The sequence below is a fragment of the Lynx rufus genome, unplaced genomic scaffold (genome assembly GCF_022079265.1).
Source record: "Lynx rufus isolate CCGP_SWC_20201006 ecotype Redwood Valley unplaced genomic scaffold, mLynRuf1.p SCAF_7, whole genome shotgun sequence".
Lineage (NCBI taxonomy): Eukaryota > Metazoa > Chordata > Mammalia > Carnivora > Felidae > Lynx > Lynx rufus.
Genome location: NW_025814889.1, coordinates 77905763 through 77931867, shown reverse-complemented (window position 1 = coordinate 77931867; position 26105 = coordinate 77905763). Strand labels below are relative to the sequence as shown.

Genomic DNA, 26105 nt, shown 5'->3' with positions numbered 1-26105 from the left:
CCGTTTGCTAAAGAGACTGTCTTTTTTCCATTGGCTGTTCTTCTTTGTTGAAGATTAGTTGGCCATACATGTGTGGGTCCATTTCTGGGTTCTCTATTCTGTTCCATTGATCTATGTGTCTGTTTTTGTGCCAGGACCATACTGTCTCGATGATTACAGCTTTGTGATACAGTTTGAAGTCCAAAATTGTGATGCCTCCAGCTTTGGTTTTGTTTTCAACATTGCTTTGGCCATTTGGGGTCTTTTCTGGTTCCATACAAATTTTAGGATTGTTTGTTCTAGCTCTGTGAAGAATCCTGGTGTTCTTTTGATAGAGATCGCATTGAATGTGTAGATTGCTTTGGGTAGTATCGACATTTTAACAATATTTGTTCTTCTAGTCCACGAGCATGGAATGTTTTTCCATTGCTTTGTGTCTTCTTCAATTTCTTTCATAAGCTTTAGATAGTTTTCAGTGTATAGATCTTTTACCTCTTTGGTTAGGTTTATTCCTAGGTATTTTATGGTTTTCGGTGCAATTGTAAATGGGATCAATTGCTTGATTTCCGTTGCTTCATTATCGGTGTATAAAAATGCAACCGATTTCTGTATGTTCATTTTATACCCTGCGACTTGGCTGAATTCATGTATCAGTTCTAGCAGTTTTTTGGTGGAGTCTTTCGGGTTTTCCATGTTGAGTATAAAGATGGATTTGTAAACCCAGTGGATATCAAGGCAGGACCTTCCTATTCCTCGCAACATCACAGAGCCCATTCTCTTTGCTCCACATTGATGGAAGAAACAGTCAGAACATGTGATACTTGGCTTAGAGCTTGCCTTCTGTCCTAGAAACATACTTCCAAGCAGGGAAGGCAGGCTGGGTAGGGCCCAGGGCAGCAATGCTGAGTTCAAGAAAAGTACCTCTGAGGCCACGTCCTGGGTCCCTGGTCATGTAGAGCAGCCACAGAACTAGTGAAATAGTACAGAGGTCTACAGCAGTCTCCCTGCGAATATTGGAACTGAGTAATTTACAGAAAGCACTCTAACAAGAATCCTTTAGCTTACTTCATCTGCATAGTAACCCTGTGAGAAAGACAGGAGGGGAAGCACCTTGCCCATTTTACAGATAAGAAAGTAGAGGCAGGGAGAGATAAAGGGGCTTGTCTGTAGTCCCACAGCTAGTGGATGGCGGGAGCGGAGACTGAGACTTGATTTGGAGTGCCAGCTGAGCCAGCGCTCCTTCCACCACACCACAGGAACACTAGACACCTAGCCATCAGCCTTCCCATTCTCTCTTCCCTCCATGCCGATCACTTCTGACTGGCGGGTCTCTGTAAAGCCTAGACCGGTGGAGCCAAGTAGCCATGAGGGAGGCCATATTTGGGGATCCTGGGATGTTCGTGTTGAAAGCCAGCTCATGGAGCCCGGGATTCTCAGGTCTAAGTCCTAGAAGCCTTGTTTCAGTGCCCCATCTATACTGTAGATGAAAAGCCAAGTGGCAATGGGTGAAGTTGAGGGCAGGTGAGGGCAATGCCCAGCAGCCCCTGAACCTCTAAAGGTCTGTGAGCACCATTTGAAACCATCATTATAGTCCAGCCCTATCGTTTTCATATTGTGAAACCGAGGCCTGATAAGGGAAGTAATTTGTCCAATGCCACGCAGCAAGGTATTGGCAACCTGAGGCCCTGGGAAGTCTGAGGAAGTAGGGACAGTGTGTAGAATTGAGCATGACTGCTTAACTGGCCTTGAGTGCCACATGAAGTTTCCACGTCGAGCAGACCCAGCATGCATGTCAGCTCTTCTCCAAGCAAGTTGGACCCCACCATACGTGGCCACCTTGTCTGAACTAGAGAGCCCAGCTGCCTAGAGGAAGACTCACACTCCTTCCAGAAGGGCTTCTGACTTTCCATAGCAGGCTGTCATCTTGGGCATTACCACATGAGGGTGCCATGGGACCGCAGCTGCCTCTCCCTGCACAACTCCCACAGCAGGAGGTCTCCTAAGTTGCTGAGAGCCTTCAGGACCCTGTGGAGAAAACATTCTGGGGGTAGCCTAGCCAGAGGGAGAGTGGAGAGTGGCCAGGATGTGGCCAGGATGTGGCCAGGGGTGGGGAAAGTAAAAACTCCTTGCTGGCAAAAATTGGACATGAGGTCCCAGGGAAAATAAAGGGTTTATGGCATTGGTAAAGGAAACTTACCACTGGTTCCTCCTCCCCCGTAGTGTCCCTTAGCTGATCTGCTGGAGAATCAGTTGGCTCAGTCTGTGTAGAGCCACACACATCACCTCTGAAAAGTCCTGTCACATCACTGTCTCTTGTCCCCAGACATCCCTGTGGCCCCTAATCTAGCCTACATAGTGTGTGTCAAGCCCATGTGGACACGAGCAGGTGTAAGATGTGGCTTCTCCTTCACGGAGCTCATACCCTAGAGCTGGCGAAGCAGCTGCAAGCAAGTCAGGACCAGCCTGGAGATGTTCAGAGATGCGCCAGGTGAGATGGAAAGAACGACTCCTTCCATTTAGGGGAGTCAGGGAAGGCCTCACAAAGATGGTGACATTTGACCTTTGACCTCAGGGGTGGGTCCTTAGGTGGGATCCCACACAAGCAACCATCGAGATTCAGAAGAGTCACAGAGAGACAAAGGTACAAGTGGATCTGACAAACCAAGGGGACATCAGGGTGAAGGAGTGGTGGATGTAGAAGCTAGAGGATGGGGACCGCATTGTGACTTTCATGGGACCTAGGCCCTTTTGTCTTCATAAAAAAAAAAATTTTTTTTTAATTACGTTTCACAACCGCATTGGTATAAAAATGAATATAATCCAGGCTGATGGTATTCATTTTATTTCTTCTGATTTTAAAAGAAATGAAAACTTTGTGGGCCCTAAAAGTGTTGTGGGCCCTAGGCACTGTGCCTGCTGTGCCTATGGGATAAGTCGGCCTGCAGAACAGTGGGTTGGGACCCAAGTGAGAAGACTTTGAAGGCCATGCTAATTCGGGTAAACCATAGGGAGCCAGAGATCCCAACTCTAATCCTAGCTTCATCTTTGGTTGCATTAAGGATCCAAACATTTATCAGGTGTTGATTGTTTGCCATTTATCCCATATCCTTCATGCTCTTATGGCTTCACTCAACAGCTCTGCAGCCAATATTATGATATACACCCAACCAAGGTGGCCTGTTTAGTGCCAAGTTTCCTCACCCCTGTGCAAAAGCAGTATAATCTCTCCCAGAGGCAGTCAGCTAAGAGTAACTCACAGGGAATGAGAGGTGCAGCAGAAGAGAGGAAGAAACCACATACGACACCTAGAGAGTAGGTCCAGATTCGGGAGTGAGGGGAGGACTAGAGGAGATAGGTGGTCAAGAAGAGGGAGAGGGCACTGATGGGGTGATACAAGACTTCGTGGCCTCCCCTTAGCTGGGGCTGGCCTCACCCTACCCCAGTATCTGCACTGTTCCTTAAAATTCACCCCTCTGCTCATTCTCAGAGTTCACCTAAAACCTTAACACCTTGCTTACATCTTGCTTAAAACCTTGATGCTGTGCTACTATCCCGATTCCCGAAGACTCTCATTGTAGCATTAAATGGCTGGTCCCTCCTGGGGCTCTATTTCCTACTTGAAGAATATTGGCGCCATTGCCCAAAATAGCCAAATACCTCAGGAGAGATTCTTATTGTTAATTACAAAAGTAATGGTGTAGAGGAGCCAAACGATACCGAAAAACATGAGTTTAAGAAGTGAAATTGATCCTCACGATGCCTCCATACCTCTTGACTCATTCCCTAGAAGTACCAACTTCCGGGTATAAACCCTTTCATACCCTTTTTCTGTGAATAACAAGTACACACATACCCAGTACCGTATCATTTGCAATTTGATGTCTTCATCTAATATCCCAAGGACATCTTTTCATGTCAGTTCATTAAAGTCTAACTCATTCTTTTTAACAGCTGGAGAGTGCCCCATCATTTGGTTACACCTAATTTCTTTCACCTTTCCCTGCTGATGAACACTTGGGGTTTTTTTTTTCCCAATCCTGCAACAACTTGGTGACAACCTCTACCATAACCCGCGTCCTCGTACATTTATTTTTGTGCCTGTGTCTCTTTCAAAAGGATTGCAATCCTAGAATTAGAATTGCTTGGCCAGAAGAAACACAATGCCTCAACATTTAAACCACAACTACTGTCTACGTCTGGCCCGAACGGTGAAAATGGGAGTGTGACCAGCAGTGGAGATGAGGCTGGGGCATGCAGACTAGGCACCGGTTGCTGGTCGAGCTGGTCGCGAGGGCCTTAAGTGTTGTCCCTGAAGACTTTGGTTGTTATGCAAACACAGATTGGGTGGCCCTAGGCCAAGGGTACTGAGGTGAGTGTGACATCGACGGCGCCCTTAGAGGCTTACTTTGGAGTATGTGATATTGAGGGGTAATGTTTAGGTGGCCCTAAAGGCTTCCTCTTGGGCTTCTCATCCTGGAGCTAGAGCTGGCTTCTTCTTTTTTTTTTTTTTTAATTTTTTTTTTTTTTTTTTTTTTTTAGAGCTGGCTTCTTAACTAGGGAGGTGGGGAGAGGATGGCCAAAGAGGCCCAGTTCCCCAGCCCAGCTCAGCTCAGCCTCTTCCCCATCTGCTTTTATTGGAATCCTGGCAGTCAGACTGGAAAGGGGGTCCTCCGGGTGCCCCGAGAGCCATAATGTGATGGCCCCGAACTCTATGGCATGGCCTACGGAGCTCCTTCCTACAGCTTTTTCCAGGCCTCTCTTGCAACTGCAGGCATGAACCTTGGATTCTGGAAAGTGTCTAGGCCACAAAGACCCCCAGGTGAACCAGATGACTCTCCTGCCTCCCTCCAGGCTTCCTGGCTTCTCTCTGCCTAAATCATAGCCCCGCTCTTGGCCCTCTGCTCTGGGGCCTCCCGACCCAAAGTCCTCTGCCCGCCTCAAGGCGCCCTGCCCTGCCCCTCCCTCCTTTCTCCTCTCCTGACTTTGACAGTCAGGGCCCTTCATCACCTACAGGCCAGGCCTGTTCCTCACCTGCTCCCTCTGCCCTCCATGCTCACAGCGCTCAGACCATCTCCCTATCCTGCGGCTCCCCCTTCTAACCCACCTCATGGTCTCCTTCTCTGGGAGCTCTCTGGTTGGCTTTCTGTCTGAGTCTCCCCAAACCCGTTTCTTAGAATTCACCAGAATTCTCTCCACCATCCCTACTTGGTTTAGTCCTCCTGCATTTACACCTCTGTCCTGGAGGCATAGCCCACCTTCCTCGTTGGGCAGGGCGAGGTCGTGGTCTCTTCTTTTTGCTAACTACTCTTCCCTCCTCCACACCCACCCCTTGCCTCCACCTCCTGATGCACTGAATGGATCTCTGCACTTACAGTGTCACTGAGGACAGTAAGGCAGTGACAGACTGTGAAGGGAGCACCCTGATGGAAAGACCAGCCCTGGTTCCCTCTCTTTTTTCTGAAAAAAGAGTTCACTGGATGCCTTTCCACTGAATGCAGATGCTTAAGTCAGCCCTAACCTGACCTTGTTCTGCCTTTGAACAACAGATAAATTAGTTTACTTGAAAATACATCTTTTCATTTGTATTTCCACGTCACCTGTGATTTTCCCCGGCCTTCCATCTGCAGCCCTGACAGCTGGCAGCAAGACGGTCAGCAAAGCTGCTGATAAGAGGAGTACAAAGAGGGCTTGGTTCATGGCAAGGGGGCAGTGGTCTACTCGGCCGGCAACATGCTACGCTTCTTGGTGCTCGCCACCCTGGTCCTTTATGGTAAGTGGGTCCTCGGGCCTGACTTCTATAGGGCGGAGGATTTGGACAGCAGAGCCAAAAGCTATCCTGAAGTCCAGGCCTGCTCTCTATCCCAGGGTGAGATGGGACACCCTGTGGGTCTAGCAAAAACTTTACCCTCCTGGAATCCAGGGTAGGAGCAGTGAGGGCCACTCTCCATGCAGGACCCTCTGGATGGCAGTGCCTTGAGCCACGAAACAGAGAAGCCCCTTTCATGGGTCTGGGCTTCCTTACCACCCTCATCGACAGGAAGACATCCTCAGCAGGTGTCTGGCTGGGATGTGCACTGCCGTCCTTGCCCCCTGGAGAATCCTGCCAAAGCACCGTATGTGTGGGTAGAGGGGTGAGAGGTCACCTCGGGCCATTGGGATGACCCCGAGCAAGGCTGAGACCACAGGGAGCCTCTGGGGCCCTAGCCCAGTGATGTGAGATGGGTCCTTCGCAGCATGCCAGAGTTCTGGGGACACCTGGGGGGTGGGGGGAAGCAGAAGCCACTCAGACTCCCCTGTTTGGCGAAAGGGCTCCCATAACTCTCAGCTGGGCCCCTCACTTGCTAGGGAGGAACTGTGAATTCGCAGACAAAGCACAACAGCCACCCTGCCCCCTACCCTGAGCTGACCCCATGCTTAGTCATCACTCACTTTTCTTCTGCCCCACAAAGGACACAGCACCCAGGACTTTCCAGAAACCAACGCCCGGGTAGTTGGAGGGACTGAGGCCCGGAAGAATTCCTGGCCCTCGCAGGTGGGTGTTCCTTCACAGCCCCAGACTTCCAACAAAACGAGAGCTGCATGTGTGCTGGTATACAACATCATGTGTGTTTGTGCACATCCTTACCCACAAGTTCTCTAACTGTCTGGATTCTAGAGGTGAAAGGTTGAACGGGTCCAGGCTTAAGGTGGAAAAAGCATACAAAAGGTTTGGGGGAGGGGATCTGAACACCAGCCACACTTACTTTCCCAGGCACGCACCCAAACCCAAACCACATTTATGTTCCCAGTGGCACGAGCAAGACTGCATGCCAGACCCACAGCTCCGAGTCCCAATATCCTGACACACACACACACACACACACACACACACACACACCACTCCGCACTGTGTGCCTCTGCATTCAAGCACACCCCCACCCCACCCCCAAGTAGAGCATGTAGCTTATTTGGCTATTTAAAGCGTTTCTACTTTCGTCACAGGGCAGCTAGGCTTTGAGTTAAGCAATTCTAAATGCGTAAAATTGGCAAATTAACTGGTGAATAACCACACTTTGAGAGGAATCACTCCAATTGGAATTCAATTCAGTTCACCGAAGTTTGCACCCGAATTTTCAGAAGTAGAGCGATGGTGGAATACGAGGTGCTGAGGAAGACATGAACTGATAAAAATGAATATTCCAGTGGTGGTTCTGAGTATTCCCTGAAGTGGGGGGACAGGACATGTCTGGAGGTCATTGGAGGGGGAGCTCTGGAGACCTAAGCCTGTGGGCTTAGGTGATGGAGCCATTCCATGGCCACGTTTCCTTCCAAGAGGGAACGCAGGTCAAAGGACCTGGGTTCTCGGCCCTTTGCATCAACCCCGAGTGGGGATGTCAAATACGCTGTGTGTGTGCCTTTCCTCCCCCGTCCACGTACACAGCAAACATCACCCAACGGTGGAGCACTCCCTGCTGATCCTGGGGCCTTCTCCACACCCCTTCTCACCGCCACTCCGAGGAGCCAATAGCGACCGATCAGCAGAAACTGACAGGTCAAATGAAACCCATTTGCCATCTCTGGCCCACAAAGCTGGAGAATGTTTGGAAGGATGGAAGGAATGGAAAGAAGTGTAATATGCAGTTTGGGGCAAAGCCTTTTAAGAAACGCCAACCTCTCCCTCCTTTCTCTCCTCCCCTTCTAGATTTCCCTCCAGTACCTCTCTGGGGGCAAATGGTATCACACCTGTGGGGGGACCCTCATCAGACAGAACTGGGTGATGACAGCGGCTCACTGCGTGGACCGGTGAGAAAAACAAAACCCAGCTTTGCTGAGCCTCTGGAAGGGGAGAAGTCTGGCTTTTCTGGAGGAAGATGTATCTTTGAGCACTCAGGACAAGCCTTTAAGGGGGTGTTGGGGGGCCTGTGGGGAGGTAGTAGACTATAATGAAAGGTACAGATTTTGGCATCGGGCAAGCTTAGGTTCCCATCCCGTTTCGCCTTTTACCTTTGTGCCTTTGGATGACTTCCTTAGCTTCTCTAAGCTCTCATTCTCTTATTTCTAAAATGGGGTCATAATACCTACTTTGCCGAGTTATTGTGAGGATTAAGTAGGTAAATATTTAAGTGCCTGGTCAATGCCTGGCTGGCAATCATTTTTGTTCGTATGTGTCTTGAGCAACTGTTCTCAAATTTGAGCATGGATCAGAATCACCTGGAAGGCACAAATCAGAGCTGATTTGGTGGGTTCAGGTTGAAGGCTGATAATCCGCATTTCTCACAAGTTTCCGGGTTATGCTGGTGCTGCTGGCCCAGGGATCATGCTTTAAACTATTTCTTTATCCTTCCCTCAAAATCTCTCTGTGGGCTGAGAGCCATTATTTCATTTATGTTCACCATACCTCTCCCAGGTTATGAGATACTCAGCCTCTGCTGCTAGGTTTTAAAAATGGGGCGGTGAAGTTCCTGGTAGTTTTTGTCACCGCCACAGGTTAGTAAATTCGAGAACGAGGGGGCTTGTTACTTCCTCGTCTTCCAGGCTTTTTCATCTGCCCTCTGCCTGGGCCAGTTACGATGAGTTCTTGTTCTAAAGATAAGATGTGAGATGGCTTCCCAACTTTTCTCTGAGGGAAAAGAGCCCCCCGGATCACTCAGGGCTTCCTGCTCTTCTCTCGCTCCAGCAAAATGACCTTCCGTGTGGTGGCTGGAGAACACAACCTGAGCCAGAACGATGGCACCGAGCAGCGTGTGAGTGTGCAGAAGATCGTGGTGCATCCCTACTGGAACAGCAATAACGTGGCCGCCGGGTAGGGACAGGGCTGGGCTGGCCTTGGGCTGGAGGTAGGGGGCTGACTGGCCAGCAACAGGGGCTTGGCTTCCCTCACGTTCATTCGGAAGGACTCTGAGAATTTAGCTTTTGGGAGGCTTGAGAATTTTGGCAGGCCTTTGTGACTTGTTTGATCTAGGCTGGTTTGCGTGATTGGGTCACCTGAAACTCCTTCTCTGCAGCCTTCAAGGTTTCCATTTCTGCTGTTACTTAGTATTCATTTTAGGGAATCGACTCCGTCAGCAAAAGTAAATGTCTTAAAATGAATCTGATCTGAGAAAACTCGTGCCAGACTGAGCCATACGCTTTGGGAAAGGAGGTAGTTAAAATGGTGGTCAGTGCTGGGGGGCGTGAGGGGCGGGGAGCGGGTTCAAGGAGCTGGGATATTGCCGCGGAGTTTTCAGACCCACGCGGCACGGTAGGTCTTTCTTCCCTGAGAATTCTTCTCTATGGCCAAGATCACAGCACTCGGCTCCTTTCTGATTCCCCATTCATTACTGAGAGACGTAAGCCCCACTACCACCACCGAGGTCGCAGAGGCCACAGCTATACCACAACACCAAGACCTCACCAGCAGGTGCTGCTGTTCGACAAGTAATATCCTACAATCCAGCTGTGTTTGACTGAGTCGGAGGCCGAGCAAACCAGCCTCCCCCCTTCTCCGAGTTGTTCCTTTCGAATTCTATGGGCACACAAAGGCTTAGTGAGGGCCGCCCCGCGCGCCGACCTTGACGGAAGGCCTGAGCAGGCTCGTTTCCTCCCACAGCTATGACATTGCCCTGCTGCGCCTGGCCCAGAGAGTTACCCTCAACAACTATGTGCAGCTGGGTGTCCTGCCAGCGGCGGGAACCATCCTGGCCAACAACAATCCCTGCTACATCACAGGCTGGGGCATGACCAAGAGTAAGTCGCCTGCGTTGGCAAAATCCACCACATGGGGCTTGAGTAGGTAGCTGGGCTTCTAGGGAGCATTTTTCTGTAGCCCTAGGTCGCAGCCCTAGTCAGGGACGAGGAACCAGAGATCGAAGAACTGGTGCGTGAAATCGAGCTAAGAATAGGCCATGGAACAGTCAAGTCAGAGATTCATAGAGTCTTATAACTGAGAAACAAAACAAAACAAAACTTACCACCTTCCCTCACGGTGTATTTTTACAAGCCTCTCATCTTATAACCTGAGGAAACTGAGGCCCAAGAAAATTAAGACCACATGACTGGTTAGTAACTAGTTCGCTGGAGCCAGGACCCGGGTATCCTGGCTCCCACTCTGGTGGTCATTACACCATCACGCTACCTCCAAAGTCACCGGGCTGTGGGTTGGGGTGAATAAACCAGAGGTAGCCGTAGGTCCAGAGGAGTGAAGGCAAAAGAGAACTCAGCTAGCTCTCTTCTGCTCATCGCGGGAAGAGTTCTGGTAGGCAATGCCATCCAGACAACACAGAAAGGTAGGACGGGCTATGAGCAGAGATGGTTAAGAAGGGCAGGGACATTAGGACTGACACAGACATCTGTCAGCCAGGAGGCGGTATTTGAGCTCTGGGGGAGAGGCAAGGCCTTGCCACAAGCAGCCAGTCTGCTGGGAAAACCTGGAGCTGACAGAGAGAGAGAGAGAGAGATGCTTCTAATGCAGCTGCTCTCAGTTCACTTAATATCATAGTGGTTCGACCTCCTGATCTCTATAACATGAAAGCATCGTTGTAAGGATGCAGAGAAGTAATTCATGTGCAAAGGCTTTGAAAAGTCCAAAGAGCCAGATAAAGGAAAGCTGCAGCAAGCTCTTAGGAAATGAAAAGAAGGGTGTATGGTCCCGGTTCTGCTTCGTGGGGTTTACAGTGTGAAGTGAAAGCAGGGGAGTTCTCGACAAATACGACCATTCCGGTGACTTTAAAGTGCTTTCCTTTTTTTAAGCAGCAGTAGGGAGATTGGAGGTTGGGGGTTGGGAGCTTGGGAACAGTGATCAAGGATGAGCCCTGAAGGAAGGGGCCTGTAGCTTGCATATAAAGTGGGGAGGGGAGAGGATCTGTGGCACGCCCTGGAAGGAGCTTGCCCTGAGTTCAGCTTTCACTGGAGCTTGGGAAGGCTTGGGAGGGTGTGGAAGGCTCCCCCCGCCCCCGAGGGGGTTTGGGGCGGACCTCCAACGCTGTGTGTCCTGTTCAGCCAACGGGCAGCTGGCCCAAGCCCTGCAACAGGCTTACCTGCCCAGTGTGGACTACGCCACCTGCTCCAGTTCCAGCTACTGGGGCTCCACCGTGAAGAGCACCATGGTGTGCGCTGGAGGAGACGGAATTCGCTCTGGATGCCAGGTGAACACATGCAGGAGGCATCAGGAATCGCAGGCTGGGCCCCTCCCCTCTTGGCCTCCCAAGCCCCGCCCCCAACCTTTTCCTCACTCCCTTTTCCACGCCTGCTCCCACCCCCTGTCCAGACTCCGCTTGCTACTCTGGCATCTCAGTGAGAATGAGTCTGTGCCGGGAACTCGGCACTCAAGGAATCTCCTGAAATTCACCCTGACCTCAGAGGCTTGGATGTGGCCCAACATTTGCGTGTATGTGTGCGTTCTTTGGAAGTTGTTTGTCACCTAGACTTTTTACAGCCTGGAGTGGTGGTGGTCGTAACTGTGTATAAGAAAAGCTCTGTTCCCATCGATCCCAGCTTTCCTTGTACCTCCTTCTCCACCAACCCTTTACCTCCGTAGTATTTCCAGGAATATATACGGATGAATGGGGCAGGGGAGAGAGCACAAAATAGTGTTATAACCATTTATATATATGTGATACATGGGATCCTCTTCTATTTAGACAAAATCAATCAGCAGTGTACCATCTTATAGATTTCTTGATGCAGTTCAACAAATGTTCTTGATTACCTATTAGAGGCCAGGCACTGTGCTAAGTGTTAGGGATACAAAGATGACTCAAATACAGTGTTTTAGTGGAGGAATGGCAGGAGCAGACATATGATAGAACGTGTAATACAACGTGGGTAAGTATCATAATAAAGATACGCGTAGGGTGATATAGGAGCCCAAAAGATAGGCCCTTACCTGTACCTGTTGGGGTCAGAAAAGACTTGCTTCCCCCCAAGAAAGTGGAGCCTGTAGTGAGTCCTGATGGTTAAATGGGAGAAAGCCAGGCATAAAGGGGAAAAGCTGTTCAGAGAGAGAGAGAGAAACAGCATGAATGAGGGCATGGGCCAAGAAACCATCTAGAACACTTAGAGAATTACAGGGCGTTCCCTACAGCTGGAGCAGAGGTCAGAGCCCACAAGCCTCCAAATCCACGGCCTGTTTCTCTGCAACCATTCTATAGAATGCTTTTTACATTTTTAAATGGCTGGGAATAAATGTACAAAAATAATGTCATGACACATGAAAAATATAAGATTCTAATGTTCATTAAAGAGCATTTAATTGGAACAAATACAGCCATACTTGTTTATTTACATATTATTCACGGCTGCTTTGATAGAGTTGAATAGTTGAAACAAAGACTCCACGGGCTGCAGAATCTAAAATGTTTACTATTTGGCCCTTTATAGAAAAAGTTGGCTGACCCTTGGGCTAGAAATAAACTATTACCATACCAGAGAAGGTCTGGAGAGGACACTGAAGGCAAGCAGGAGCCACATGACTTAGGGCTTCAAGTGCCATGTGCAGGGGAAGAAAATTTTTCCTTCTTCCTTCTAGGTTCTTTGGCTCACCTAATAATTAAATTGACATAGGACAGATTAGCAGGAGAAAAACGAATTTAATCTCATATGTGCAGGAGCTCATAAAAATATGAGACTCAAAGACCTTTTAGACAAAGAAATAATACATCTGTGAAGCATTGGCAAGACAAAGAAGTTTGGGTTTGGTGCAAATTAGTGAAGACCCAACAAGGTGAGGTAAGAGGGTTTGTTCTATAGCCCTGAATTCCCTATATCCAGCCATAAGGATGTCTCCTTACCTCCTGGTGCGGGGGGGGGGGGGGGTACATTTCACATGGGACATTTATTTTCTGCTTTCTGAGAAACAAAGTAGGGTTAGAATATCCTTCTTACATTGTCTGTGCTTAAGTAACTTTAATTCAAAATAATCGATGTCCCAAGGTGGTATATTTTGGGGCAGCCTGCCCTAAATCTCCATCACATGCTTAGGGACATGAACTTTATCTCTTGGGCACCGGGAAACCATTGAAGAGTTCTAAAAAGGAGAATAGCATTATCAGAGTTGCCTTTTAGAGGTATCGTCTAATGACAAGGTAAGCGTGTCTTTGAAGAGGGGAAGGGTGGATGAGAGACAGGTTAGGAGACTATTGTAATTATCTAGGCAATAAATTTGAGGGCTTGAACTAGGGCAGTGGAGAGGAGGGAGAAAGAAGGAGGATCTGGAGTGACTTCCAGGCATCCGGTTTAAGTGATTTAGGGGAGGGGTTTGCTGCCTCCAATGACAGAAGGTTTATAGGATTTGGGAAAGAAGGTGATGAACTTGATTCTGAACAAGTTGAGTCTGAAATCCCAATGGGACATTCAGGTATAATTAACCAGTAAGTAATTAGATATAAAGAAGAAGAGAGTGTGGGGAGAGCTGGGCTAGAGATACAGAAGATGAGCTCCACTCCCCACCCCAGCCACCCCCATCCTGCAGGGGAAAGGTTGTAGAATGAGAAAAGAATAGTGAGTTGAGGAAAAACTATGATAACATGAACACTTGAATGCTGCAGGGGTAGGTGGAGGACAAAGAACCCATAAGACCTAAGAGGAATGAGAGGTGATAAGGGTTTTCCAGAGTCTCAGGAAATACTAACGTGTCATACACAGTATGACACAGTGCATCCAGGAGCCACAGTAGATCACTGAAGTGCCGACTTGGACAGTTGGTGGGTCACTGGTAACTGGCAAGAACAGTTTCAGTAGACTGGAGGGGGCAGAAGTTTTACTGAAGGTAAGAAATGAAGAGGCAACAAGAAACATAGTAAGGAATGGAGAATGCTCTTCCAAGAATCTTGGGTGAAAGAGAGGGACCAAAAAAAAAATAAAAGTCTGGTAGCTTTAAGGAGGATGACAAGTCATGGAGGGGCTGAATATAGTATGTTAAAATTGAGTGTGTTAATAGGCAGAGAAGAAAGCATCTTGTAGAGTCAGCGAGAGGAAATAACGGATAGCACAAGATCCCAGAGGAGGAGCGATGGAACCAAGAGCACAGGAAGAGAGACACCAAAATGTGCGCAGATATGAAAGAGTGTGCAGGCTGGGTGGCTGGAGCATGGCAGGTGTTTGCATTATTTTGTCTATGTACTTATGAAATAGGAGTCGGGTTGGATGCTGATAATGAAGGTACAAAGGTTGTATGGGTCTGGATTAATTCAAGTGAGTAGGACGATGACTGACCTCCAAGATGTTACTGATAGAGTGAGGTTGCAGACGGCACAATGACTAAGTGAGCGTGTGATTCACTCCATTTTACTCAAGACCCAGTTGCAGGGATGCGTTAATCCAGGGCTGGGTTTTCCTGCATTACTGGAGCTAAAGGACAAGACTGCAGACCAAATGCAAGGTCCGAGCTAAGTGGAAAAAGAGAAGCCAGCTGTAGGATGGTAGGCTGACTGAAAGAGTAGAATCAAAGGACCAAATGTTTCTGGTGAGCACCTAGAACCATGGAAGTAAGGTGACCAACTCATCCCAGTTTGCCCAGGACCTTCCTAGTGTGAAAACATAGAAGTCCTGTATCCTGGGAGCCCTACATGCAGATAGAGACTGATAGGTAAGCACTTCTCTTCCAGGTCCTCACCAGCCAGCTTCCCCTATTACCTTAAGGTTTAACCTTTCTGAGTTAATTCACTTTCCCTCTGCTCTCTCAGGGTCTTTTTTTTTTTTTTTTTAACGTTTATTTATTTTTGAGACAGAGAGAGACAGAGTATGAACGGGGGAGGGGCAGAGAGAGAGGGAGACACAGAATCGGAAGCAGGCTCCAGGCTCTGAGCCATCAGCCCAGAGCCCGACTCAGGGCTGGAACTCACGGACCGCGAGATCGTGACCTGAGCTGAAGTTGGACGCTTAACCGACTGAGCCACCCGGGTGCCCCATCTCTCAGGGTCTTAAAGTCTGAATAAGTAGAGTACTTTTCTTTCTGCAGCCGCTCTAAACTGACAATTCTCTGAGGCAGTTGTGTCTCCAGATCCCTTGCCACTAGAGTTTCCCAAGAGTGTGTCTTCTGGGTTTTCAGACTTCTGGGTCCCCCAACTCTTCACCTCAGAATGGATCCACTCATTCCCACCGAGCTCCTTCCCAGCTCTTCCTTCTGCCCTCAGATCCTCAGCCACACCTTCTATCTCTCCAGAGCCTGTGTCTCTTTTCAAGGCAATTAACATAAGATGATAGTGTTATATGTAATTTAATTACCTTCCATTCCTCTAGCCCAGAAACACTCTCAACTCTCTATTAGAATTTGGGTGGAAGGTTTTTAGGTTGTTTTGTTTGATTTGTTTTGAGTGCAGTAGTCTAAAGAAAACATCCTCTTTTCCTAAGCAGTAGTTGGGGTGTGGTACGGCTAGTTCCTTTTTAAAAGAATCATCCCCAATTTGAACTTTTGGTGTTTTTTCCTTTTAAGCTTCAATTTTTCACGAGGCTATATGTATTAAATTGCTTAAGGTGACAAATAAAACTATGAGTTTAATGATGGAAAAGAACAATCATTGTGTTCCTTCCACTCTTCTAGATCTCCCTCCCCAGAAGGGACCACTTTCAACTCTTGTCAGCTGATGCTTTTGGGGTCTCCATACCTCTATAAAAATAAACGCTTGTATTCCTACTTTTCAGTTCAGGCATTATGGGTGATGTGGATCTCTCTTCCTTTTTCACAGAGGTACCTGTTAAATAACAAAAATTCAACTGAGTAAATGTGAAGATCAAAGTGGCTTTATTCAAGGACTCAGGAATTGGGGAGCACCCCATCTAGCAAATAGAAAGAGCTCCATCAAGCTGCAGAAAAGGAAAAGTCTTTAAAGGCAGAGAGGGGGCTGGAATAAAGGAAATTATTAGTAAAGAATGCCTTATTTTAGGCAAGGTTGTCCTCCCAAGGGGAACAGAGAGGGTCTCTTAGCAGATTACCTCCTTGTGCTGACCAGGAAATTCCAGTTTGGCTGGCTGAAGGTCATGGTTCTGAAAGAAGCTGAAGCTGCAATTAGATTAGGTGTTAAGTCTTGGTGGGGTTTAGCACAAGTGACTCAGTTTTGGATCTACTGTCTCCTTAACAATTCCTCACTTTTGATCAGATTCTCAGCTGACAGGTACGATAAAAATTTATGGCATTAGTGCTACTCTCAGCAACTGCCCTGTAGTTCTCACACCTTTTTGTGAAATTTTGTTGATCCTTTGTGTGGTATTCACAGGTCATATGGTTTTTTGCTTAATCTCTGTGATATTCACAGGCCATGACTTCAGGTTCAACGATCTGTAAGTTGTTTGTTCTCTTCATTCTTTTTCTGATGTTCCCGTTTTGGGGAGATCATTTTCTTGGTTAGTGGCTGTGAACATGCATTTAAAACATTTGACAGGGGGCGCCTGGGTGGCTCCGTTGGTTGGGTCTCCAGCTTCGGCTCAGGTCATGATCTCATGGTTCGGGGGTTCGAGCCCCACATCGGGCTCTGTGCTGACAGCTCGGAGCCTGCTTCGGATTCTGTGTCTCTCTCTGCTCCTCCACTGCTTGCAGTCTGTCCCTGTCTCTCAAAAATGAATAAATGTTTAAAAAAAAATTTTTTTAAATAAATAAATAAAACATTTGACAGAATAACAATGGACAGGGGAGACTATTATGATTACTATAAGCAGAATAATTCCCAGTGTTTAGAATGCACTTTGGAGCCATGTTCCCCAACATCCAAACCAATCAAAATCAAATAAGTCAAAGAAAGACCCTGTTGTAGCAGTCACCCTTGTAAACCACGTTGGCTTGCTCAGTGATCTTACGTAATTGAGTTTCAACTTCTCCAGAAGTGTTAATCCAGCATAACAGGTGGTATTGGCCACGGTACAGACATCCCCTCACTCAGCTAAAGATAATTAAGGACTATCCTATCATCAAAAATAACTTATGGGGCGCCTGGGTGGTTCAATCAGTTGAGTGTCTGACTCTTGGTTTTGGCTCAGGTCATGATCCCAGGGTCATGGGATCAAGCCCCGCATTGGGCTCTGTGCTCTGTGCTGAGTGTGGAGCCTCTTGAGATTCTCTCTTTCTCTCTCTCTCTCTCTCTCTCTCTCTCTCTCTCTCCCTCTGACCTTCCTCACTCCCTCTCTCTCTCTCCCTAAGAAAAAAAAAAGAACTTTGGCTAGAGAGTGTAAGGATTTTTATTGGGCAGCTATTGTCTTGGCAACAGATTCTACAATATCTTTAAGAGTTAAAGAGAGGTTTCTGATCATATGCTCATGTACCTTTACTCCTAACCAGGGAAGTGTAGCCCTGCCAAAGGAAGTGAATCCTGAATCATGAAAAATTCCTTTCTAACTCAATGATCTAACTCGATGATTCCTTTCTAACTCAATTCTTTCTCCAACTCGGTGATGTAAATCCAGGGCAATTGTACAATGAGGTGTCTTAGTTCATTTGTGGAAAGCCTAGGGGCACAGTTGGATAACCTAAAAGGCATTTCCTGGCTATGTGCTAGCTATCTTGTCATTCATAGGCCCAAGGGGAGTGATAATTACCACAAAGACAACCCCTCTCAGGGCACAAAACACTTCTCAGTAAGATGGCACTGTTAATGGATTCATTCTCAGGGATTGTTGCATTTGTCCATTCAAGCCAGGGGTCAGTTAGGTCTTCTCTCGGCCTGAAATAAGAAGTTGTTCTAAGTTCCAGAGGTTATTCCCCTTAGCCATGGCCCAGGAGATACGGATGATGGCATTATCTTTCTAGGCCAGCTCCAGAGTGAAGGAAAGAAAGGGAAGAAGAAAGCGGTTCGTATTTAGTCAGTTAAAGTATGAAGTCTTGATCTGGCATCTTGGGAGGAAGCAAGTCTACCTCCATGTCAGCTACTTCTCTTCCTAGTCACTTTGGCTGGAACATCTCCAGTGTTTGTGTAGGACCCGATGTCAGGTGGGACCTTCTTCAGCTGTGAGATGCATGTCCAAGTCCCTGGAGTCTGACCACCATCTGGGTGGTGAGGAGGACCTGGGGTAGTCCCTTCCAAGGACTTTCAGGAGCAATCTGTGTTCTTATTGATTCCAAATCAAAAGGGTGAGAGAACATTGGAAATGTTAATTTGAAGAGTCAGAGCCAGGTTTTTTTAGGAAACTAGAATTCAGGATCCAGTTTATAAGTATATAATAGAACCTCAGAGACAATTAACAGTATTAGAATCTAATACAGATGATAGTGTAAACATAAGTTCTTCTCTCTACACTTACCTTCATTTTTTTACAGAAGAATTAGTTTGTTTACATTAAACTTTACCTGATTATTTACATAAGTGCAGCAAGAATAGTGACTGACCACGTAAGTTCTTTTTAAGACTGCTTTGCTGGAATCTTACAAGTAAAGTGCCAGGTCAATCTTTCCATGAGGCTTTATTGGCTCTGTAAAGTCAACCTTAGTTTCTTTCTTTCTTTCTTTTCTTTCCTTCTTCCTTCCTTCTTTCTCTTTTCTTTTTTCTTTTCTTTTCCTTCTTTTCTTTCTTTCTTTCTTTCTTTCTTTCTTTCTTTCTTTCTTTCTTTCTTTCTAGTTTTGAGAGAGAGAAAGAGGAGGGGCAGAGAGAAAGGGAGAGAGAGAATCCCAAGCAGGCTCCATGCTGTCAGTGCAGAGTCCAATGTGGGGCTCAATCCCACGAACTGTGTGATCGTGACCTGAGCCGAGATCAAGAGCCAGATGCTTAACCAACTGAGCCACCCAGGCACCCCGAGTTGATCTTAGTTTCTTGAAAGTGTCTGGTCATATCTGAGTCTATGCATAATGTTCTCAAATATGGTATTCCAGTCAGAGCTTTGGTAATATAACCAATGTTTCTAATTGTGTCTTGTTACAAGGAGATCAGATTCTCATTGAACCTATGTAAACAACTAACTGTAGCTTCCCTGGAACAACATGGGCTTGAACTGTGTGGGTCCATTATATGTGGATTCTTTTTTCAATAAATATACAACAGTAAGTGTATTTTCTCTTCCTTATGATTTTCTTCATAACATCTTATTTTCTCTAGCTTACTTTACTGCACGAATACCATATATAACACATCTAACATATAAAATATGTGTTAATTGACTGTTTCTCTTATCAGTAAGGCTTTTGGTCAATAGTAGGCTACTAGTAGTTATACTTTGGAGGAATAAAAAGTTATACAGGGATTTTTGACTACACAGGGAGGGACAGTCAGTGTCCCTAACCCCTATGTTGTTCAAGGGTCAACTGTATATTGTCATGAAAAGACTACTTGAGAATTTTTGAATTCTGGAGGGATCAGGTAGGGAAAAAACAAGTAAATGTTTCACCTTTGGTCACAAATGTATATCTTACCAAATTGTTGATAGCTTAAGAGAAAAGATAAAAAGGTTTCCTAAAATTTGGAAAAGAAAACATTAGACAACCAGTAGTGTTTTAAACAAGAAGTCATACAAATGATAATCATCCTCTCCTCCTCAATTCACTCATGCCCATGTAATTAACATCTGTCCTATTTGAATCCATTTTTCCCACTAGTTCTGGAAGTTCTCACCCAGTTCAGTTCCTTGATCTGAAAGTTATCAGGAACCTGTATTCTAGAGTACCCGTTAGATTCTTTTCCATGAATTTCTCTGAGGATAAAACACATTTGCAGGAAGCTTTTGTAAAACAGTAACTCTCTGTACATGATAAAAGACCAGAAATGCCCATTATTAAAGATGTGATGAGAGTTCATTCTTAATGGAATTGACAAAGGGACTTACCCATGGCCCTTGGAAATGGTGAGAAAGACAGTAAACTCAGTGTTTGCAGAGTTTTATGCCTGTTTCTTGGTGTCCCCAAAGCTGTCAGAAGTGCCCTTTGCTCTGGCCTCTGCCACCAAATCTGTTAAATAACAAAAATTCAGCTGAGTAAATTTAAAGATCAAAGTAGCTTCATTCAATGATTCATGAATCAGATAGCATCTCCTCGAGCGAACAGAAAGCAGCTTCACTGAGCTGTGGCAAAGAATGCCTTGTTTTAGGCAAAGTGGCCCTCCTAAGGGGTCTATCAGCACATTGCCGCCTAGCATTGACCTAAAAATTCCAGGTTGGCTGGTTAAAGGTCACATTTCTGGGGGAAACTGAAGCTACCGTTAGGTTAGGTATTAAGTCTTGGTGGAGTTTAGCATAAGTGACTTTATTTTGGGCCTGCTGTCTCCTTTTTAACAGTTGGAACGTTTTGGAAGAGTGCGTTGTGATCAAAAGCAGCATTATAAGTGAGATTACATATATCTTCATGGAGTTGACGGCTGTTCCTGGCTGTCTCCATCCTTTCAGAGACAGGCTTGGCACACACAAGCACGCATATGCTTTATTGTGGGTCGCTAGTCCTGTGTTCCTGTATTTCTCTTTCTTCTTTGATGCTGCAAATCCTTCAGTGAGTTCATGAGAAAGGGAAGCGTTTTTGGGTTTGTTTTTTTTTTTCCGTTCCTCCCCCCTCCCCTTCTGGCCACTACCACTCTGTTCTCTGTATCTATGAGCTTGTTTTGTTTTGTGTTTAGATTTCACCAGTAAGAGGGATCATCCTGTATCTGCCTTTCTCTGACTGCTTTCACTGAACACACTGCCCTCGAGGTCCATCCACATCGTTTCAAATGGCAAGATTTCCTTCTGTTTTAAGGCCTGAACTCTTATCCATGTTGTATTCTAAAATCACTTTTCATTTCCTGCAGAACTTTGTTTTCCCTGGAGTTAAAAACTGTCTTTAAATCGGCAAAATATATGCCCATTTTATCACTGATTCGGCCCCACACTTCCCCACTAATTTGTTAAGTGACTTCTTTTACCCTCTCCTGACCCCAGTATTTTGTGTTTTTGTATGGGTTTATTTGCAGTCGTCGTGAGAGAGCCTTGGTGGGTTTTCTCATTTTAGAAACTCCAGAACTTTGGTTCTGAAAATGTTTGTTTGTTGATGACTTCTTTCCTTCCATTTTTTATAGTCTCTTTCTAGAATTTCTGTTATTCACCTATTTACCTCCTTAGACGGTCCTCTTATTTTCTTAGGTTCTCTATATTTTGTTTGTTTGTTCTACTGTATCTTCCAATCCTTGCAACATTTCATTTCTACTATCATACTCATAATTTCCGAAGGCTCTTTTTGTTTTCTGAATGTTTCGTTTTGCAGTATGCTGTTCTTGCATCATGGATGCAATACTAATCACAGGTTTTTATTGCTTGTTTCCTTCTCCCTGCATACCCTTGGCTGCCCCTTCATTTTTTGTTCATTTCTTTGTCTCTTCGTTTTGAATTCTATTTTTATCTTAGAGGCTTTCTTCAGATGTGTGGTACTCCTTGACCATCTGCTTTCGTTTCAGAGTAAGGTAATAAAAAGCTGATCAGTAGCCGTGAGCCTTCGGTGGGATTCATCCACGCTGAACTGGTCTGTTGGGTGACCTAGTGAAGGTCTGGTGGTTTCAGTGGAGGACCTCTAATGGCAGGATCTTTAGGTCTTCCTTCTTGTGCTGGTCAGATTTTCCAGAGAACTATCTTTTGATTTTCTGTCTGGAATTATAGAACTGGCATCCTGGGAGCTGAGTAAGGAGGAGCGTGTCCAGGTAAACCCAGGTTCCTCTGATTCTAAGCCTGAGCATGTAACCATTACCCAATGTATCATTTTCTCTCCCCTTCACCCCAGTTTAGTTTCATGTGTTGACTACTTACCCTGTGTCTAAAGGCTAAGTCTAATTAGAACCACTGGTCTAAATGCTGGGGATGAAGACATCATGAGGACACCCTACTCCCCCCACTCCCGGGTTCGATTTAAGTCAATAAAAGCTATTGAGCTTAAGATATTCAAAGTTCTATGCTAGCACTGTGGAGAGGAAACGTGTCAGTAAGACACAGTCTCAAAAAGCTGTTTCAAAAAGCTCATAGATAGGTGTGGCAGGTAGAAACAAATTATGAAACCAAAATACAAGGCAGAACATGACCTAAGTGCAGCAAAAGAAAGGACAGGAAGATGAGCTTCATCTGGATTGTGGGGATATGAAGGAAGTAGGGATTTGAATTGGAGCTTTAAAACTGCACAGGGTTTGCAAGCAGAAGTGGGGTATAAGCAAAAACAAAGGTGCAAAGATTTTAAAATGGAGTTTTAGGACCCTCCTTCTCCTCCCTGCAGGGTGATTCTGGGGGCCCTCTCCATTGCCTTGTGAACGGCAAGTATGCTGTCCATGGAGTGACCAGTTTCGTGTCCAGTCTGGGCTGTAACGTCTCCAGGAAGCCCACAGTCTTCACACGGGTCTCTGCTTACATCTCCTGGATCAATAACGTAAGTGCTCTCAAATGACAGGTTGAAACAGGGTCACCTGGAGACCCATACACTGGCAGGGCTGGGGAGCGATAATTGGACAGGGAGGCCATCATCTTCCTTACCACATTCGTTTACTCCTTTCCCTTGCCTCCATGATGCATCTCCCCTCAATAATGCTGCCATCCCAAGTTCCCCTCTGCATACCCGCTCAGCCGACATCACCCAAGTGCTTACTGTTTAGGGTAAGGTGGTGACAACAGCAGACCTCAACCGGGCATATGGCAGTGCTGTCCTAAGTCAAAGCCAAGAGAAAAACAGCTTCAGAAAGTCCTGCGGGCACCTGGGAAAGGGAAGAGTCACTAACATTTTCTCCCATGAGCTCTTTCTAAGGGCATTATGAGAATCTGCTCTACCCTTTAGCAAGAGGTTTTACTACCTTAGATGATGCTTGAAGGTTAGATGAGGCTTTACCTACACTGACCTAGTGGTAGCTTCACAATCATCACACCTATGCCCTCTAGCCTTCAAACACACTCTGGAGTCTCGTGGCGTGAACTTTGATTCACAACCATTTCAAGGCCTATTCTTGCCACTAGGTGCTACATATGTGCCTAGAACATTGAATTGTCCTGACACAGCTGAGACCTACTTCCTACCATACCCCTACCCTCCCTCCCCTGCCCCCCCCCCAACTCCCTCAACTCCCCTCAGAAGCCCAGGGCCGGGCTACACTCAACCAGGAACCCTGAAGAAAACAGAAGGGAGGGAGGCAGAAATTACTGACTGTGGACATATTGGCTTTTCCTTCAGGTCATTGCTTCCAACTGAACGTCTTCCTGAATCCCATGGCCTTCCCAAGATGATGCTTAGACCCACGAAAGGACTTGAGGCCATCAAGGAAAAAAAACATTCTGAGAGGCCATTGAGCCAGATCCAGAAAAGCAAATAAAACTGAATATGCATGATCATCCTGAGTCTTTTTGTTCGCCATTAGGCCCTCTAGAGGAAATGGAGTTATAGGACCCAAGTTGGATTTCACATTTCTGTGCTGGATCTTCCGTTTACTGCCATTTCACAAACTACGCCAAGTGGGAGTGGTTTTACGTTACTCTTTTTTGCATCCTTTTAGGACCCACCTAGCCATTAATCTGCCCACCCGGTATTTTCTCCCATGTACATTTGCTATATGCAAAGGCACAGAGTGCTTTCGAATGTTCTTGAGTGACAAAGCGTGCCCTGACTCTCCCAGGTAGATTGTGGGCTCATCCTTCTTTTGTTCCCCCCTCCAGTGCCTAGAACAGGCGCTCGTCCCACGGTTCTGGGCGATGGTAACTGCTAGGAAACACTACAGATCGGAGGATAGGCTTCAGTAGTAGGTCAGATGCCAGCAGACAAAGAAAGTGACAAATTACAAAGGAGGCTAGGGAGGCGAGAATAGAAAAAAAAGGAGAAGATACTGAACGAAGAAAGGAAAGGGTTGAGCAGAACAAAAAGGGAGAAGAGACCGCAATACAGAGCCTCCAGCTAAGTGTGAGTCAGCATGTCAAGGCCAGGACTGAAATAGACCACCGGATCCAGGGTTCTGTAAACCACAGAGAACTGGGAAGCTGATAATTCTGCCTCATCCTGGCCGGGGCTCAGTCTGTTAGAGTGGCCTACAATCGACCGAACAGGGAACCGAAAGAAGGCTAAGAGGTTGAGAAGCAGCTTTTCATAGCCATCACAGAGGACCAGACCGGAAGGAATAGGTAGTTAACATTATAACAGGAGAAACCGGCTAAGACTGGTCCTGGAATGTGCAGGCTGCAAAGTCAGCAGAGGCCTCTGGAACAGCGTAGGCATGCACTGTAAGAAGCTGGGTCAGGACGTCTGCGTCCCCATCTCAATTCCAACACCGAGGAACCAGGGAGCCTCTGGGCAAGTCACCAGCTTTTTCTGACTCACTTTCCTCCTCTAGTTAACTTCTGAAGATCGTCCGTGCTCTAAAACCACAGGATTTGGTGATCATCAATTTCAGTTCCCAAGAGACTGGCATGGAAGAGAGTTTCTTAGGAAGCAGTGGCTGGGGGCTGTGTGGCTGAGGATGCCGTGGACTCCTGTGAGTGACATCGGTGTTGCCCTCCTTCTGCTAGTGACAGACCTGTTATCATCACCATCTTCTCTCAGTGTTCCCACAGCACCGCCATCCTCTGGCCTTCTCCCCTCTTCTTCCCATCCAACATCAAGTCCTTCCATTTTCTGTACTCTCACCCCTTCTAGAACAGCCCCACGATGAACATCCAGAATAAACCCTAATGATGTAGAACCTGACAATTTTGTATCCACCCCTATAAATGCATTAAACACATAATATTATAATCGTCTGATGACCAGCCCATCTCCACCTTCAGACTTCAAGCATCTTGAGGTCAGAGACTGCATTTTTAAAAATTTATCTTGAGGCGCTAGAGTGGCTCCGTCGGTTAAGCGTCCAACTTCGGCTCAGGTCATGATCTCACAGTTCATGGGTTCAAGCCCTGCGTGGGGCTCTGTGCTGACAGCTGGGAGCCTGGACCCTGCTTTGGATTCTGTGTCTCCCTCTCTCTGCCTCTCCCCCTGCCTCTCAAAAATGAACAAATGTTAAAAAAAAAATTTTTTTTTTAATTTTTTTTAACGTTTATTTATTTTTGAGACAGAGAGAGACAGAGCATGAACGGGGGAGGGTCAAAGAGACAGGGAGACACAGAATCTGAAACAGGCTCCAGGCTCTGAGCTGTCAGCACAGAGCCCGACGCCGGGCTCGAACTCACGGACCGCGAGATCATGACCTGAGCCGAAGTCGGACGCCCAACCGACTGTGCCACCCAGGCGCCCCCCCAAAATTTTTTTTTAATTTTATCTTGGTTTTCCAACACCCAGCAATGCCCGGCACACAGCTGACCCTGAGGGCAGTATGTCTGTTTGGGGGAATGGCCTGTAAAACAATCGAAGACAAGCCTCCCTCTCCACACTCCTCAGGAAATTATTTTGATCCTCTTCCCTTCCTGGAGGAATGTTACCTCCGCTGTAAAATCCATGAGTAAACGGTTCCTCCAAACCTACTGTTCCTAATTTCCAGCTATCCCCTCAAGGGAGACAGGAAGTAATTTCCTTTCGGGAACCTTCTCCCTCGGGAAGGCACAGATGTAATCTCAGCAGCCTCGTCCCCACTTTCCTGGTCTGTCTTCACTCTGCCTCCACCCAGTACAGGCCCTAGTCTGTCCAGCCAGAAAGTCTGCCCCCTCCCCCCCCCACCCCAGCATGAGCTTCCATTCTCTCCTCCCCAGTCCTTTTCCAGTAAGATCCTCTCCTTTCCCGGGGACCCCCATTTCTACCTCTGGCTCAGTTGTTGCTCCCTTTCAAATCCGCCTGTGGAGTCCTGTCCCTTTCCGCGCTCTATCCCTCCAGTTCTAGGCTTACTGCCAACCTCTCCGCAGAGGCTTTCCATCTTGAAAATCCCTGGCACCAGAAGCGCATTTTACTCGACAACCCAGGAGACGTGCCCGCGGACGTGAAACACGTTTCCCCGATGTGGTCAATCCCCGTGCTAAGTGGAGATCGCGATCTTTTCTACCCCATCGGTCCAGTGGCTTCCCGGTGCTGAGGGTTTCGGCGAATCGGCTTTCTGGCGCCAACGTGTCCTGGCTCGCAAGAGAAAACTCGGTTCCCTGGGGCTGGCGCGCCCGTCCCTCGGGGCCCCGCAGCACTGACGCTGGGCTTGAGTGAGCGCCGCCTGAGGGCAGGCCCAAGTTTCCAGCCTCCTCCTGAACAGGTGCAGCCCCCAGCCTGGGCTCCAGAAGTGTCCGGTGGCCTCGGGGGGGGGGGGGGGGGGCTGAGCGGCGGTGGGCGTGGGGGCCTCAGGGCCACCGTGGCGGCGCTGGGGGGG

General features: G+C 47.1%; 1 protein-coding gene and 1 long non-coding RNA gene across 11 annotated transcripts; one reads left to right on the top strand and one right to left on the bottom strand.

The window, feature by feature from the left end:
• Positions 1-468: 468 nt before the first annotated feature.
• On the top strand, positions 469-23169 carry CELA1 (chymotrypsin like elastase 1). 6 transcript variants are annotated; one of them, XR_006959747.1, is made up of 10 exons: positions 469-2467; positions 4096-4348; positions 5607-5749; positions 6429-6511; positions 7661-7761; positions 8636-8761; positions 9548-9684; positions 10936-11081; positions 12464-12663; positions 22070-22152. XR_006959747.1 is itself a non-coding variant. In XM_047065580.1 (10 exons), the coding sequence occupies exons 3-10, from the start codon at positions 5710-5712 to the stop codon at positions 23027-23029; spliced, it is 801 nt and encodes a 266-aa protein (XP_046921536.1). In that variant the 5' UTR covers positions 469-2467; positions 4096-4348; positions 5607-5709; the 3' UTR covers positions 23030-23169. The 6 variants fall into 6 exon arrangements, 3 of the variants coding, with proteins under 3 accessions (XP_046921536.1, XP_046921537.1, XP_046921538.1); XR_006959746.1 differs by having other exon boundaries at positions 12464-13702; positions 22070-22144; XR_006959748.1 differs by having other exon boundaries at positions 12464-12658; positions 22070-22127.
• Positions 11544-25663, bottom strand: LOC124501413 (uncharacterized). Of its 5 annotated transcripts, XR_006959752.1 has the most exons (5): positions 25555-25663; positions 19675-19795; positions 15540-15626; positions 12361-12477; positions 11544-11926 (listed from the first exon to the last, which is right to left on the bottom strand). It is a non-coding gene; the product is annotated as an uncharacterized LOC124501413 (long non-coding RNA). The 5 variants fall into 5 exon arrangements; XR_006959751.1 differs by lacking the exon at positions 11544-11926 and having other exon boundaries at positions 12238-12477; XR_006959749.1 differs by lacking the exons at positions 11544-11926; positions 12361-12477; positions 15540-15626 and adding an exon at positions 16436-16475.
• Positions 25664-26105: the final 442 nt, after the last annotated feature.

Bases quoted from the DNA above. Each gene is read 5' to 3' on its own strand.
- CELA1 (XM_047065580.1), top strand. From the start codon at position 5,710: ATGCTACGCTTCTTGGTGCTCGCCACCCTGGTCCTTTATG. The intron at 7,762-8,635 runs GTGAGAAAAACA...CTCTCGCTCCAG, and splicing joins GCGGCTCACTGCGTGGACCG to CAAAATGACCTTCCGTGTGG. The intron at 11,082-22,069 runs GTGAACACATGC...TCCTCCCTGCAG, and splicing joins GAATTCGCTCTGGATGCCAG to GGTGATTCTGGGGGCCCTCT.